Source organism: Chrysoperla carnea, chromosome 3 (assembly GCF_905475395.1).
Source record: "Chrysoperla carnea chromosome 3, inChrCarn1.1, whole genome shotgun sequence".
NCBI lineage: Eukaryota > Metazoa > Arthropoda > Insecta > Neuroptera > Chrysopidae > Chrysoperla > Chrysoperla carnea.
Window position 1 is genome coordinate 33,489,102 of NC_058339.1, and position 15,036 is coordinate 33,504,137.

The 15,036-nt window shown below is 28.2% G+C and overlaps 4 protein-coding genes across 5 annotated transcripts in view; 1 reads left to right on the plus strand and 3 right to left on the minus strand.

The window, feature by feature from the left end:
- LOC123296569 (phosphatase and actin regulator 4) overlaps positions 1-7,319 on the minus strand; it is a 387,108-nt gene extending 379,789 nt beyond the window's left edge. The window contains exons 1-2 of the mRNA XM_044878096.1: positions 7,094-7,319; positions 3,261-3,380 (exon numbers count right to left, since the gene is read on the minus strand). Coding sequence (XP_044734031.1) covers positions 3,261-3,380; positions 7,094-7,187 — 214 coding nt within the window. The 5' untranslated portion in view covers positions 7,188-7,319. The remainder of the gene's footprint in view (positions 1-3,260; positions 3,381-7,093) is intronic.
- Positions 4,645-7,029, minus strand: LOC123296573. Of its 2 annotated transcripts, none has more exons than XM_044878103.1 (2): positions 6,917-7,029; positions 4,645-5,588 (listed from the first exon to the last, which is right to left on the minus strand). In XM_044878103.1, exon 2 carries the CDS (start codon positions 5,584-5,586, stop codon positions 4,711-4,713), a length of 876 nt encoding a protein of 291 aa, XP_044734038.1. In that variant the 5' UTR covers positions 5,587-5,588; positions 6,917-7,029; the 3' UTR covers positions 4,645-4,710. The 2 variants fall into 2 exon arrangements, with proteins under 2 accessions (XP_044734038.1, XP_044734037.1); XM_044878102.1 differs by lacking the exon at positions 6,917-7,029 and adding an exon at positions 6,605-6,736.
- A 311-nt stretch (positions 7,320-7,630) lies between the features above and the next one.
- LOC123295598 (40S ribosomal protein S21) lies at positions 7,631-8,479 on the minus strand. Its single transcript, XM_044877005.1, has 4 exons — positions 8,358-8,479; positions 8,231-8,292; positions 7,776-7,967; positions 7,631-7,692 (listed from the first exon to the last, which is right to left on the minus strand). Exons 2-4 carry the CDS (start codon positions 8,278-8,280, stop codon positions 7,683-7,685), a joined length of 252 nt encoding a protein of 83 aa, XP_044732940.1. The 5' UTR covers positions 8,281-8,292; positions 8,358-8,479; the 3' UTR covers positions 7,631-7,682.
- A 516-nt stretch (positions 8,480-8,995) lies between these two features.
- LOC123295191 (ankyrin repeat domain-containing protein 29) overlaps positions 8,996-15,036 on the plus strand; it is a 79,301-nt gene continuing 73,260 nt past the window's right edge. Inside the window, exon 1 of the mRNA XM_044876440.1 lies at positions 8,996-9,243. Coding sequence (XP_044732375.1) covers positions 9,232-9,243 — 12 coding nt within the window. The 5' untranslated portion in view covers positions 8,996-9,231. The remainder of the gene's footprint in view (positions 9,244-15,036) is intronic.

Below are 15,036 nucleotides of genomic sequence, written 5' to 3' on the forward strand. Positions count from 1 at the left end.
TAAAAAATAATATTAAGGCTTAAATTTGTTCAGTATGTAATTTGTACATCATATCTGTAATAAAATTGCCTATAAGTAAAAAAAAAGTAAATTACTTATATATTATTTTTCTAGCCTGTTTCAGACACGGATATCGCACGTCTAACACATTTTTTTAGATTTTCTCCCAAAATATAACAAAATTCACTACAAATAATTGCTAAAAAAACTTTCGTTAATAAACTTTCAATCCTAACACACATTGTTACAAGAAAATATTGTCAATAATATCGATTAGAAATGATGAAACATAAATAAAGTTCTATTTTTGGTGTTCAAACTTCATATAAAGTTTTGCCAAAAATAATTTATATAAAATCAACAACATATGGTTTGATTAAATAGAATTAATGTGAATAATTATTCATATAATTAACAATATGTAAGCCCCTTTAGACTAATTCGAATACTACTCAAAAAAATGCCCAGAGCTCGAAACGAGGAAAAAAAATACTAAGAAAATTGAAATATTATGTGTTGTTTCGATATCTAAGAAACTCGACTAGAAATTGAAAGATGATGTTTTACTTTTCGTCTAATTTCGTAAGTATTCTATTCGTCATCAAGGAAACACTTGTATCAAAACAAACCAATTCATGATCTTACTCAACTTATTTCTAATGAAAATTGCAAAATACATTTGCTTAATCAACAAAGAATACTGAAGATTATGTTGAGAATTTGACGATAATTTTAAAACGACTGTCTTGGATCCAAAAACCTTATACAAGCATTCTTAAAGAGCCATAAAAATTTTGATGAGTTTTATAATTTAGGGAGGGATGCTTGAAAAAGTGAGAAGTTGGCATAAAATATTTGCTGTAAATTTCGATAAAAATCTTTACGAATTCCCTAGTTTTTTTTTAATGAAAAGTAATGCTTCATGTATAGTGGTGAGCAAAGTAAGTCTCGATCTTAAAGTCTTGGTCTTGCAAATTCTTCAAGACCAATATAGTGATCAATTCGACAAGACCAATACCAAGATCCAATCTATATGAATTTAGGCGAAGACCTATTTGCGCATGATCAAGACTTTTACCAAACTTATTGTTGAAAATAATTAATGAACCTACAGAATTTTTAATGTGCTTTTTTATTATACGAGTAAATTTTTCAAATTTTCAATTTCAAATTTTAAGTAAAAACAGAGAAATAAAGAAAAAACAATCTATAACTTTCGGTATAACACAGTTTGGGTGACAGACTTTGCTTGTCTGTGCTAAACATTTTATAACTCACTAACTGACCCGGCGAACTTCGTACCACCTAACAGAGACAATTCCTCGACTTTTATAGAACAGATTTCCATCAAAATTTGAGGTTTTCTAAATTTCTCGGTATGGATTAATAGTGAGTGCTATCAGCTTATTTTAACAGTAGCATAAACTCCTATACTTTTAATCCTATCTTTGGGTCTTTAATTTTATTCGTGTAGTTTCCAAATCAAATCAATTAGTGACACTAACATATTAAACGTAATTATTAGTATAATGCCTGTGTGTAACACCTGTAACCATCAAATATTATACTAAGCTTGTTTTTGAGTAATGATTGGTTTAAAGCAGTAAATGATTGATACTTCTCATTTTTGACATTATAATACAAAAATATTCAGTACCTATATTTATTTTTGAAATACTAGGTTAGGTATTATAATTTAAATAGAGAGCCGCCGTTTGAAAACAACGTGGCCTCTGATGATAGAGGAGTGGATGAAATGTAAAGCTATTCCCGAGTCACGCAAACAAATAAAAAAAATTCCAGAAAATGAACCTGAATAAAATTTTTACCGCTTACTAAATAACTTCTATAACGACAGCACAAACGTTGCACAATACTGGCAGACATTTACGACTCAGGAGCTTATTTAATACGCGGCAGAAAGTTAGTTAGTTTATATTGACTGTTTTCATTCAATTACACCACCGTTGAAACTTCCACAAAGTTTAAGGCGCAACATTCCACGGAAACCATAACAAAACACCGCAGGAATCTCGTATCACAAGTGCACACTAACTTCGAGTTTCCACGACGTCTAAATTCTACATATTCCCCATGAAATGAAATAATTGTTTTGATTTATTGATGCTTCAGTAATCATATATCAATAAAAACCATGGAAGAATAAAATCTAACTTTTAAATTATATTTGACAGAATTTAAACTTTAAAAAAAAATGCATTCCATTTTGGTACGTAACCCTACTTATATGAATTCGAATCATCAAAGAGTCTGAGATATACCTATTTATATACAGGAAAAAAAAGGTTATGTAAATAATTTCGACGTTTTTCGCAAAACCATCTGTAAATATCCTTCTAGACAGTTAAGTTTATCTATATTACAACTTTCGTGATCTTTTACACAAAATTTACATATAGAAGGTACCACATACATTCATATCACCATAATATTACATGTATATACAAAGTGTCTCAAAAGTTGCCTTATTCGTATCCAACTAGCCGTAGCTCCAAAAAATGTTAAAAAGACTAAACACCTTAATTTAAACTACTAAACAGTGCTCGATTCACTTTTGACATCATATAATTTAAGTCACTCATACAGAACAGGAGTGGCGGAGTTGGTTACTTCCTAGCCCGGATATATAGAGGGTGCGTATTTGAGTCCCGGGTGCCGTGAAATTTTTTTCGTTTCTTTCTATTTGTTCAAATGAAAACAAGCACAAACATTTCTTGTAACCACTGACGTAGTTTTCTCAGGCGTAAGCCTTTTACCTTCGACTTCATTTTAATCATTTTAAACTCCAAATAACGCCGTCCAGTAGTGCGAAGATTGTGAATTGCTTAGAAATCGTATACGAATAGAAAATGTTTTACAAACAGCGTTTTTCGGATTTTCATTTGTTTCAAATGCACCTAAATCAACAACAAATTTAATTCATCGGTCAAAGATAACCCAGCACATTAATTTTGAAACTTTCTGTATTAAATAAAAAGCTCTTTCAATTTTATAGCTTTATATTTCTAGAGTCATATATGTAAAATGTTTTTTATTTTGAATTATGAAACTTTATTTGGGCAATTGCACAAAAAATCAGATTTCAGTTTGAATTATCCTAAAATATAAAATTTCATCAATTCAAATGTAAAAAATGTTTTCTCAAAAATCCTTTCCTTTAAATTGCATAACAACAATTTTTTCTTCAAATGCATAATAAACCTTCCACCATTCTCATAAAATGTTCATTTTTTACTTACCATTTTCACAACCATTTCCTTGCACATGGTCAACTCCGCCATTTATATTATCGGACCTTAAAACTACTGAATCACCAACATTTTCAGGAAATAGTTCCTGAATAGTTGATGTTGAATTCTCTGAAAATATATTTAAACCCAAATTAGACTACCATTAATATCTTATTTTCATTATTTTAATAGCTTCGGTATGATATGATGCTTTTTTTAATAGCTGGTGAATAGTTACACACTGAAGGCAATTTCCCAGGTTGAGAAGTCTCCTTTTTGAACGTTTAGGGTCTCCGCGACAAGGAAGAACAGAGTATTGCTACCTTTACTACTTTATTATTTTTAAAAGTCGAAATATGTATATATATTCAAAAGCAAAAACTGAAAATTAAATTTTACATTCAAAGAAACAGCAACAGATATTTGCAGCAACGGCAATGGATATTTGAAAATCATTTTCAAGAATAATTTTGATTCAAAAATTACAAAAAAACGTGCCCTTTTAACGATTGGGCGAGTAACTTCTTATAGATATCGATCTAAAACCGTAAACGAGAACGTAGTAGTCGTAGGCCTCAGTCGATACCACAGTCGTTGGCCATGGCAACGTTTCAGATCTTGGTGGAGCCCATTTATTGGTCCAATTACCTAATTATTGAAAGGAAAACGCTGATCGAAGTCGATCGAAGAATATAATCGATACACGTTTAAAATAATTTGTAACAGGCGTTATTCTATTTCCTACAGGCTAAATTTTTTAACTCATCATTTTCGTTTTTTCATTCACGAAAATCATCCTTACAAACTTTTAACGACAATTCCAAACAGCTGCCATACAAATATAGCACCTATTTGGAACAGTCGTGGAAAATATGGCATAATCATTTTCATGAAAGACAAAGAAAATTAAAAAAACCGTCGACAAATGTGGTATTTTCCTTGTAGCTCTCTCCAAATTAACCGATTTTCTTGAAATTCAGCTAAGAACACTCTCCATCAAATTGCCTTTAAAAATAAAGTGAATATCGGTTCATCAGTTTAGGAGCTACGAGGCTACAGATAGACAAAAACACCCCTCTTTCTTGCAGTTAAAAAGACTAGCCTCTAAAAAAATAAAATAACGCCTGCTACAAATTATTTTAATCATCCGTTAATTAAATAACGACGACTTGTGGGCGCCGTTCAAAGTTAAATTTCCCCCATTTCGAAAACAAAAGGTTTGGAAGGTTTTGTGTGAATTTACCAAGGTCTATAATGGACAAATAATAAACAATTAAAAATTAAAAAATGTACTGCAATGCTTCCTTACTCCAACACCCAATCATTTCTGGATTTCAATAAAATATAAAGCAAAATTCGATTCCTTAAAAAATTTATTTATCAACCTTAACACGAATATCTGTATTAATAATAAATATGTAAACAAATAAAAGTTAAATAATCCAAAAGATTGCTTGATTCAAGTAAAGTACGATGTACGTGGTCTAAATTCCGAACTCTCCTTACAAACCACCCTCCAATCAACTTTATCACCATTTTTTTCTTTTTTAATCGCATTCTTATAAATACTTCTAATATTATATTTATTCGCCGTCTTTCTACATAACATTTTCCACATAAATTGTTCATCACTAACTTGATTTAAATGTTTACATGTTTGTATAAAACTTCCAAAACTTTGTAACGATAAATACGTTGCAATTCTTACCAACAGTTCGTACGGTAAATATTGTAAACATGCGTGTTTCTTGTAATCCGTATTCAAAATTGTACATTTCGCTGGATATGCAACTTTATTTTTAAAATCTGTTGATAATTCACGTAAGTTATTAAATTTTTTTTCAACTGGTGCATTTGCGTTCAAAATATATTTAACTGTTGGTATGAAATATGGAAATAAATGTTCTAGTTCTTGTGTTACGTTATTCATAATAATTAAATTTAACGTAATTCCGGTACCGAATGTCGTCATTGATACGATTATATCAAATGTTTGCTGACAAGGTATTAAAAAATAATGCATTTCGATACAATTTGTATTTAGTACTTGCCAATTTCGGGGATACTGACAAAAGATTTGCATACGTTTTTTATTAAATGATACATCGCCAACAAATTGTTCATCAATATTTATATGTGAATATGCCGGTTTCATTGTTGGTGTATAGCCCATTTCTAGCATTAATATATACACTAATGATCCGATTAATTCCAATTTCGTCACTTCTTTGTGTGGAGCTGTAGTTTCATATAAATGTGCTATCAATTTGTCAAGACTTGATGGGATTTCTTGTCTTGTGCATTCTTCTAATAATATTGGTCCAGTTGCAACCATAGCTGAAATAGATATTGTCGAATTTTACGTCCGATACATAATTTTTTACTGCTATTGTTGTTCTAACATACAATTTTTACTGGCAAAAATTTAACGGGCATTTAAGAAACTTAATATCTACTAAAAAACAATCACTATGTTCAGCATTAATGAAATTTCAAATAGTTATATTTTTGATTCCGGATCAAATTGATTATCCAAAACCGTTATCTACTGTCCGATCACAGAAAATAAACAGAACCTATTTAAGTTATTTCCGACCGGTATTACACATTTTCTCATTCAAGTTTCTGTATAATTTCGATACCTTACCATTATGCAATGATTCAGGCCATTGTCCGGGAAGAAAACAGGACATCTCAGTAGTTCAAAAAATTTGACAATACTAATTTTTGTTTCTTATATAAACTTAAGTCAAAATCGAAATGCATTGCGCTTTATTTGATGCTCCGTTGTTTAACGTCATGGACTCTCGATCGTTCAGAACAACGTTGATTTTAATGTGTAGTTTTGGAAATAAATTTAAGATTAGAATAAAGCAACTTATTGTAAAATAGAAATGCAATGTTCGTAACAATGTGAACTATGTATTTCACACAAGGAATTTTTACAAGGAAGATCAACGCCTGCCATTCTCGTGAATCGGAAGACTAAATAATCAATCTTTAAGTCTCTAGATCAAAATTTCCAATTTACTCAAATTATTATGTAATAAATCAATTTTATCGGAAAACAATAAAAGATAATTTTACAGAAAAAGCATCTGGCAAAGAAGCTTTAATTTCTTAAGCATATTTTTCAAGTTACAAAATATGAAATGCAAGCTCCTGAATATCATTATTCTTCTACCAAAAATGGGGACTTGTTCAAAAGTAAATTTTAGAGAGGAAAATCACGTATTGACGGGCGTTGACTATGTTTGAATTCAACAAATATCAAGAACGTCTAGGTGTCATTTTCCGGCATATTTAAACTTGCTCTTCATCGTTTTTCGAAAAATTTAGGCCTTGAAACTTACTTTTAATAGTTACACTTGTCATAATTTTTCATATTTCGCGCATTTTTGCATAATCTTTAAGTAGCGTTGACTTAAAATGCTTAAAATAAATCAAATTTTTGCCAGTTTCTAACACTATTCAAATTAATAAATAACAAATAATCTAATTTAGAAAGTATACAAACTCAAAAACTACATTTGCACATAACAAAAAATGGTTTAACAATTGCAGTAAAAACAAATGGAAGGGCATTCATTACAATAAAATTTAACAAGGCCAAAATAAATCTCGAGAACTTAAAATCTATCGAAAAAATAATAATAATTTTTCACCTGACAAACACAAAATGAATCATGACATTTGATAAATAAAATTCTAATACGACCATAGAGTATACAACAACATTAAAAAAATCCAGAAATAAATGTCTGTTGGGTTGGAAGCACTGCATGCATCATACCGAGCCATATTGTAAAATATACAATAACAAAAAACTTATAAAAACATACCAATATCGTTATTTGTTTCGTTGGCCGGCGCTAAATTTGCCGGTATATGGGAATTTGTACCACTTATCACAGTATCATTATTCACATCAGCCATTTTATTCAGAAAAAGTCCATATTTGGATAAATTTTTATAATGTAGTTGTATCCGTTATGAAGTTTAGTTTTAAATAATTTTGTAACAATATTTCACTAAGTACGACACTTAAACACATTTTGAACACACAAACAATACACGGCAATTATATATTATTTAAAAATTATCTTTTTTGTAATTGTTTCATTATAAATATTTTTTATCTACACAAAACTAATTTTCTACATGACACATTTATAATGTTAAGATACTTGTTGATTCTAACCAGAAATGGCCTACTCTCTGATTCAGAGTTGTTGAACTTGTGACGCCATCTATGGGCAAACATGGCCATTAGAATCACAAAGTTATTTCAAATCATAAAACAAATTGCCTTTTAATTGAGCTGTAAAAAATTGATGAAAAGTGAAAGGAAAACTTATCAATGAAACAAAAAGGATGTTTTTTTTTATAATTTTTTTATTAACTTATATTACAAAATACATAGTTATCTTATTAGAAGTTTCTGAAAAAGAAAATAAACATTCCGATTAATATTATAAATAAGAGATAATCAGTTTATGAAATTTCTTAATTAGTGAAACTTACTTAGCTAAAATACCATCTTTTTTAGCTAATCGTCCAATACAATCATCTGATTCACCCATCCGTCTGATAGCACCGCAAAGGGCATACATTTTTGAGTTTTCAGTCATACGACCGGTTTCTGGATCAACTTCGGCAATGCTTAGTTGGATTGAAGCATGATCTTTAGCGTGGATGATTCTGTTACTTGCAGAACTAAAACAAAAATATCGCATTAACTTTCCATGATCTTAGATCTAAAATACACAATATAAGTACGCGTATGGAATTTAAGGTTAAGTTCTTAAATTGTTAATTTACATGAAATATTATAGACAAAACATAATTCAAGCTTTTTCATAACAAATTTACATATTACAAATTAACTAATTAAATTAAGTATTAAAATTTAAAAATTCGCCAATGAACTATTGGAAAATCATTGAAAACACGTGGAGAAAGTTTTAATTTTCACTTACCATTTTCGTGGACAGTATTTGTCAACAACTACACCAGCATCGTTTTCCATTTTGATTTATATCTAAAATAAATAGAAAATATTAAATATTTATTTAATATTAATTTTAATTATTATTTTTAACTTACGTTTTATAAATATCGTGAAACAACGACAAAGATGGCTGATTTGGAAAGAATGTGAAATATTTCTGATATTACCGACTGATACTTAAAAATTCCTTAAAATCATGTTTACAGCTTGTACGTCCATCTATTGACAAAATGTATGAAGTAATTTAAAAACAAATTATTTAATTATTAAAATAATAATAATTATTTATTAGCATGCTAATACGATAAACAAAGTCAGAATCTACTTATAAACAAATTCGAAACATCTTTAGAAATAGGACTTTTCTACGTATAAAACAAAAACAAATTAATAAACATTTGTATGCTTTGTTACTATTTTGCGGGGTTCATTCTCTACAGTATATGGTATACATATATTTGGAGTAAATAAAATTATTGAATATGTTATAAATTTCATTTTTTATTTTCCAATAATAGGTAAAAAAATGAATTATCAATGATCGGTATAGTAGAGAGTGTATTTTATAATCAAAAATGCATCCGAAGCTATTGCCCTCTTACGAACGTTTAAGAACACATACCTTTAATAATATATGGTTTAAAAAGAAGCGGTAAGGAGTGAATGGTAGCAGCATGCGCTCCGACTACTTATTATTGTACATACAGATTTATCATCAGTCGCGCAAGACGATCATTGCAGATAGGTTCGCGATCTGGTATTGTGAATCAACATATTTTTGTTATTATATTTAAAAGAAAAGATTCTATTTTTGTTAACAGGTGAAATTGAAATAAATTTTATAAAACACAATGTAAAGTAAATTATATTCTAAATTTCCATTTATAAATGTATCTCATTAAAATTAATTACATAAATATATTAATTAAAACTCATGTGTAGTATTAATTATTGTATCGTATTGTTATTATGTCGTTAAAGGTAAGAAAATTATTGAATCACATTTTCCAACATGTTTTGATGATTTAACGCGCACTGTATTGTTTTCATATTCCTTGTTATTTTATAATTTTTGGCGTCAAGTCTTTTTTATGAGCTAGGATGTCAATATGAAATTATTTCATTTTTTTTCTGTTATATTAATTAATTTTAAAAATTCGCCCTTACTCACCAAACCGGTAAGAATATAACATTTCCCTTTATACTGAAAAATAAAAACAATAGCCCGCAGTGTTTTCAATTGCTGAAGTTTTGTTTTGATTCAAACTTGCATAATTTGAATTGCTAATTAATTTATGAAAGCCCGAAGCCACTTTAAGTATTTATTATCTATTGAAATTCGATTTATTGAAGTTTGACTGTATTCAACATGTTATATCGAAAAGTTTACAAATATTGTTTGGAAAGTTTGATGAAAAACAAAGTTACGTAATCCAATTAGCGTCATTTTTAATTGACTTGTTTATTATTAGTGAATTGATTTACATTTTGTTCTACCGGGGGTTCGAAAAATTGTAAGAAAATTTTAAAATCAATAAGAGCTTTTCGAAACTCTTTATAAGATCGGTAGTTATTCATCAGAATGCCCGCAAAAAAAAAAAAAAAAAAAAACAGATCCAAAACGAACTCTTCTTGGACGTATCTTGATATGAGCTTGTTACCTATTTTGTTTAGTTCTTTCAAGTTTTGTATTGCTTTACATACCCTCCATTTTTCAGATATACAAGGGAGCAGAGGAGTGTGTAATTTTGAAAAAGCTGTAAATAGATATCCCATTAATTTTTCTAAAGTATCTTTTTACCACCTGACTTTAAAAAAGTATGTAACAGGTGTAATTTACAAAATTTAAAAAACGCTCGATAAATGAGGTTTTATCCTTGTAGCTCTCTCCAACTGAACTGATTATTGAAACATAGCTAAGAACACTCTCCATTAAATTACCGTACAAAATGCCAAAATCGGTTCATCCGTTTAGGAGGTATGATGCCACAGACAGTCAGACAGATACATAAAGCGGCCAAATATATAGCATGCCTTTTTTGCACCGGCGGTTAAAAAAGCATTTTAGAAAATGCATTACCAAAGAAAATGATTTGTGTTTTTAAATAAATTGTGTTCAGATAATTTAGTTAATGAAGTTTAATTTCTTGTAGATTTAAACTGTAAAAAGATTACATCAATCTATGCATAAATAAAAAAATAATGCATAATTTTGATTTAACACTGCAATTAAAGTGATAAAATAATTAATTATAAACGATAATTTTGGAAAAATTGGGGGAAGTCCCATTTACAGCATTTTCAAAATTGTGCACTTCTCTGTCTCATCCTGTATTTTACTAAAAACAACTATAATTATTGTAAATATTGACAGACTTGACTTACCTAAGCTGTTTTGTTTTTATTTTTTTATATTTATTATTGTTTTTATTTTTTAATTTTTTTATTTTATTCAAATAATAATTATAAATAAAAAGTAGCTAATTTAAATAAAATTATAACGTTAAGACAGTTACTAAAAATAACTGAAGCATATTAAATTACAATGTATCGTACAATAAAATCAGAATTTTATAACTATTTTTTTGTAATAAATGAATAAATATATAATAAAATGATAAGCTGGACTGGCGCTGGCCAACAATTTTATTACGATTTTATATTAAGCCTTGAACATACGATCAAAGTATAAGCCGTTTTGTGTTTATGCGTAGAGACAGTCAAGAAAATTTGAGTATTATTATTGTGTGTATTTATCCAGCCAAAATAAAAATATGTTTAGACCCGGTAAAATTCGTCATTGAGCACTTTAAAAAATGCTTCTGAACGTAAAAGCGCAGGCTGCTGATGGGTAACCCGCTGGGATATTGTTTAAAGTAATTTTTTTTTTTTAACAAATAAATAATATTGACCGAATCGCTTTTTTATCTATGAGAAAATTTTAGCATATATTCAGCTTTCAGTTTTCGAAGATAAAATTTGAAATTTTTTCGCGATTTTTACGATTTTCATCCCTCAAAAGTGTATTAAAAAATCAAATTTTTTATATGTATAAAATGTTTATTTGTATAAAGCTTACTCTACAACATCTCGCAAAATTGTTAAAAGAGCTCGCGAAAAACCATCCAAAAATAACGATTTTCTAATAGAAAAAATAATAATTTTCTCATAGATAGCAAAGCGATTCGGTCAACATTATTATTTGATTTAAAAAAATTAATTTAAACAATATCCTACCGGGTTACCCACCCCAGGATAGGGCTTTGCTCTATGGCTCTATTTAAATTAGACTTAAAAAATAGAAAAATCGAGTTTGTTTGATTCGTTGTCGTGTACGAAAGGTTTTTAACTGTTTGATAATTTAGAAACCCTGGCATGAAATTAAAAAAAAAATGTAATGGCCTTCGAAATTTACTGCAAATACAATTAAAAAAGTAAACTTAATCTTAATATACATACCAGATGATTACACATTAATTTTATGCAATAGGCGGAAATAAATATTATTATCGAGTGATAAGAAAAACTTTTAGAAAAAGTTTAAATTACGTTTTATCATAATTATAAGAAAATATACGTTTTATTTCCAAAAAAATAAATGGATTTTCTCAATTAATCAGATTATTAATCTGAAATTTAAAATGTTTATAAAAAGTTTCAAACAAAAGTTATTAATACACATTTAAAAAAATAAATTTTTATTTTTGGACTTTTTTTTAACTACATATACCTTAGCGAATCTTAGTTAAAATGAAAAGTACCATAACATTAATTATACATAACTGAAAAGGTTGCCCTAAAATAAACGCAAAATTTGAATTTAGGTTTATTAAAAATGGATTGTTACACGAGAAAAAAAAACCAATTTTCACTTTGGAGCCACATTTTAAAAGCAAGTAAATCTAAGAAGCTACAGCTCATTGTTTTAGTTGAAACATAGTTGGAATAGTGATTTAAATTCATAAATAATTGACCGAGTTAATTATTGAAAAACCCTATATAGACAGTAGTGAATATCAGTGCAAAGACTATGCTCTTTGTATCAGTGCTTGTATTACTTTTATAAATAAGATAAGTGGTCTTAATTTGGACCCTAACGGTAAAACAAAGATTATTACGAAAAAATGTTTCTAATAAAAGTTGTTTATTTTAAAATAAGAAATTCTCTCTTTCGAAAAGAGAATTTAAAAAAAAAGCATATCTAAAACCAAATTTCATCCTGATCAGTTTTAAACTGTGACTCCGAAACTCTTTGATATAATGACTTGGCAAAATGATATTTATTTTCGGTACAATAGCAAGATAAAAAGAATGATTTTCTTTTTAATTCTGTTGATGGTTTCAATGAATTAAACAATAAATCTTAAAAACTAAAATTAAACAATGAATATTTAAATCTTAGCATATAATAAATATTAAATGAACAATTTAACAGAGTCAAAAGTTCAAGGGTCGCTATAAAATAAAATGTAGCATATAAAAGTTGTACTACAAGCACACACAATTGTGTTCTACATTTTATTATTATTATTTTTAGCAAAATTTATGAATTCAAATTCATTCTATTTATATCATGAATACAATTACATATTATTATTATTATAAGTATTGTTTTGAATAAATAACAAATATATATTACAATTATTGTTTTATATACAGCGTGTAACAAAATGATGGAAATTTAGGTATCGCATTTACTGATAATCTTAAAGTCCTTATTTTCATAATCATTTTCTTGCTCATAAAAAAGTTAATATTTTTAGCTGAAAACATTTTTTCGAGAACCTCATAAATGATTGATAGAGTTTGGTGGCAAAATTCTACCTTTAATTGTACTTTCATTTTATTATTGCAGAATCCAGACAGTTTTTGAGAAAAAAATTTTAAAACTAACTTGTTTCTTTTTAGATTAAAAACCAATTTTGTAAATCGTTGATATTAAAAGAACAATTTACTAAATTAATATTTTTCGTTAGATTTTGAATGTCACATCAAATTTAGATAGCACCAAAAAAAAAAATCATTTTCGTGCTTGATAACGTCAAAAATGTTCGAGAAAATTAATTTTCCCCACCAACAAATGATGTTGATAAATTTTAAGATATTAATGCTTTCAGGGGTCTGGAAATTTATTTAATTACGTGAGAAACATAGAATTGACGAATATTAATTGAAGGCGTTATTTAAGATAATTGAATATAAAATAAAAATAAAAAAATCATTTCGTTTAACTATCAAAAAGGGGTTATCCGACATTTAACTCCTTGAAAATTTCATATTATGTCGGAAAACGAGCATTTCTTGTATTCAAATGTCGGCCAAAACGATTTTTGCATTTTGTGTTCGTGAACATTTTTTCGATACCGATTAGAGTTGTATAATAACATCAAGAAGTTAACATAAGTGGCACGTAGTAATTAGGACGCGGGGGAGGAGAAGAAAAATAAAAATTGAAATTTTTCTGTCAATATTCAGAAACTGGAACAGAAATATTCAGAAAATTTTTATAATAAGTATAAGTTGTAGAAAAGCATTTTAACAATAATTATAATTTTTTCTGGAAAATTAATTGTTACGATAATTCTTTTTATGATTTATATAACATAAAAAAAATTTTTTCTGGCAAATGTCGCAGGGGCAAAATTAATATTGAATTGTTTCAGATAGTTATAGCAAAGTCAGAAAAGATAGATTTCCATCATCTGGGATGTTAAATGTGTGGACTATAAGGATCGCACTCAGATGAAAAGTTTGTTTATTCATTCAATTATTTTTGTATATGAAAATTTTCTAGCCTTACTGAAAGAGAAGTTTTTGGCTCTGAAATGAATGTTAAATATTGCTCCTGGACCTGGCCCTAAGATATGTCTGTTATTTGTTACACCCGGCAAACGCGAATTGATATTTAAAATTTTCATTGATGTAGGTACTAACTGTGTAGTGTGTATGTAGCATTGTGTTAATTTACTGTTTACAACCAACAGCTAATGACCTTAATCCAATATATTGTAATGGCATACATGTATTATCATTTTAAATGCATTATTTACACCTACATTTTATTCAGAATTAATGTTTATATTCTCAATAAATGTTATGTAAATTTTTGAAACGATAGTACATATTTTAAATAACTTCCCATCTCCATTTGAAAATCCATTCGATAGATTTAGAAATAAGTATGCTTCAGTCAAAGCCTAATTTTTTCAGCTTTATCTTTGCCAGTAAGTTCGTAAAAGAGCTATCGCCTTCTATGCTTAATCTTCACTTTCGTAAGAATTTCACCTACCAATAATAAGATGTTTCGAATGATTAGAACTACAATTTTCTACTTCCACCAAATCTATGTTTGGTGCGATTTTGGTTAAAGTCGCATATATTTTTTTTGGAATTATTCGCAATGAGAAAAAATACCTGTAGAGAGCTATTGAATCACTCTCAAACACATTCACTATTTTAAGGAAAACACTTGTTTTAACATTCTGAGTTGATGCCGAACCTTTCTTAGCAATTGATACTTCTTAACTGTAGCAAGTTTCAAAAATAGGTCAGTTCACACGCGCATTTATTCATTTAAAAACTTAACAAAATTTTAATTGTTATGTTTATCAATGTTATTTGAAGTTTAAAAATAGTCAGTACATAATCCACACCCCACACGACTAACTTCCCAGAAGAGGAAATACATTAAAAAGAAGGTCTTGTTAGTAAAAACAACTTTTTCTTACAGAGATTCCTGTTCTTCCTTAGAAGGTTAAAATAACAAGACTTAGG

What these genes read in the sequence shown, in the direction of transcription:
- LOC123296573 (XM_044878102.1), bottom strand. Translation starts at nt 6,626, where the DNA reads ATGACAAGTGTAACTATTAAAA. An exon ending in GACAAGTGTAACTATTAAAA is followed by an intron (nt 5,589 to 6,604) that starts GTAAGTTTCAAG and finishes TATCTATTTCAG; the next exon opens with CTATGGTTGCAACTGGACCA.
- LOC123295598 (XM_044877005.1), bottom strand. Translation starts at nt 8,280, where the DNA reads ATGGAAAACGATGCTGGTGTAGTTGTTGACAAATACTGTCCACGAAAA. An exon ending in AAATACTGTCCACGAAAATG is followed by an intron (nt 7,968 to 8,230) that starts GTAAGTGAAAAT and finishes TTTTTGTTTTAG; the next exon opens with TTCTGCAAGTAACAGAATCA.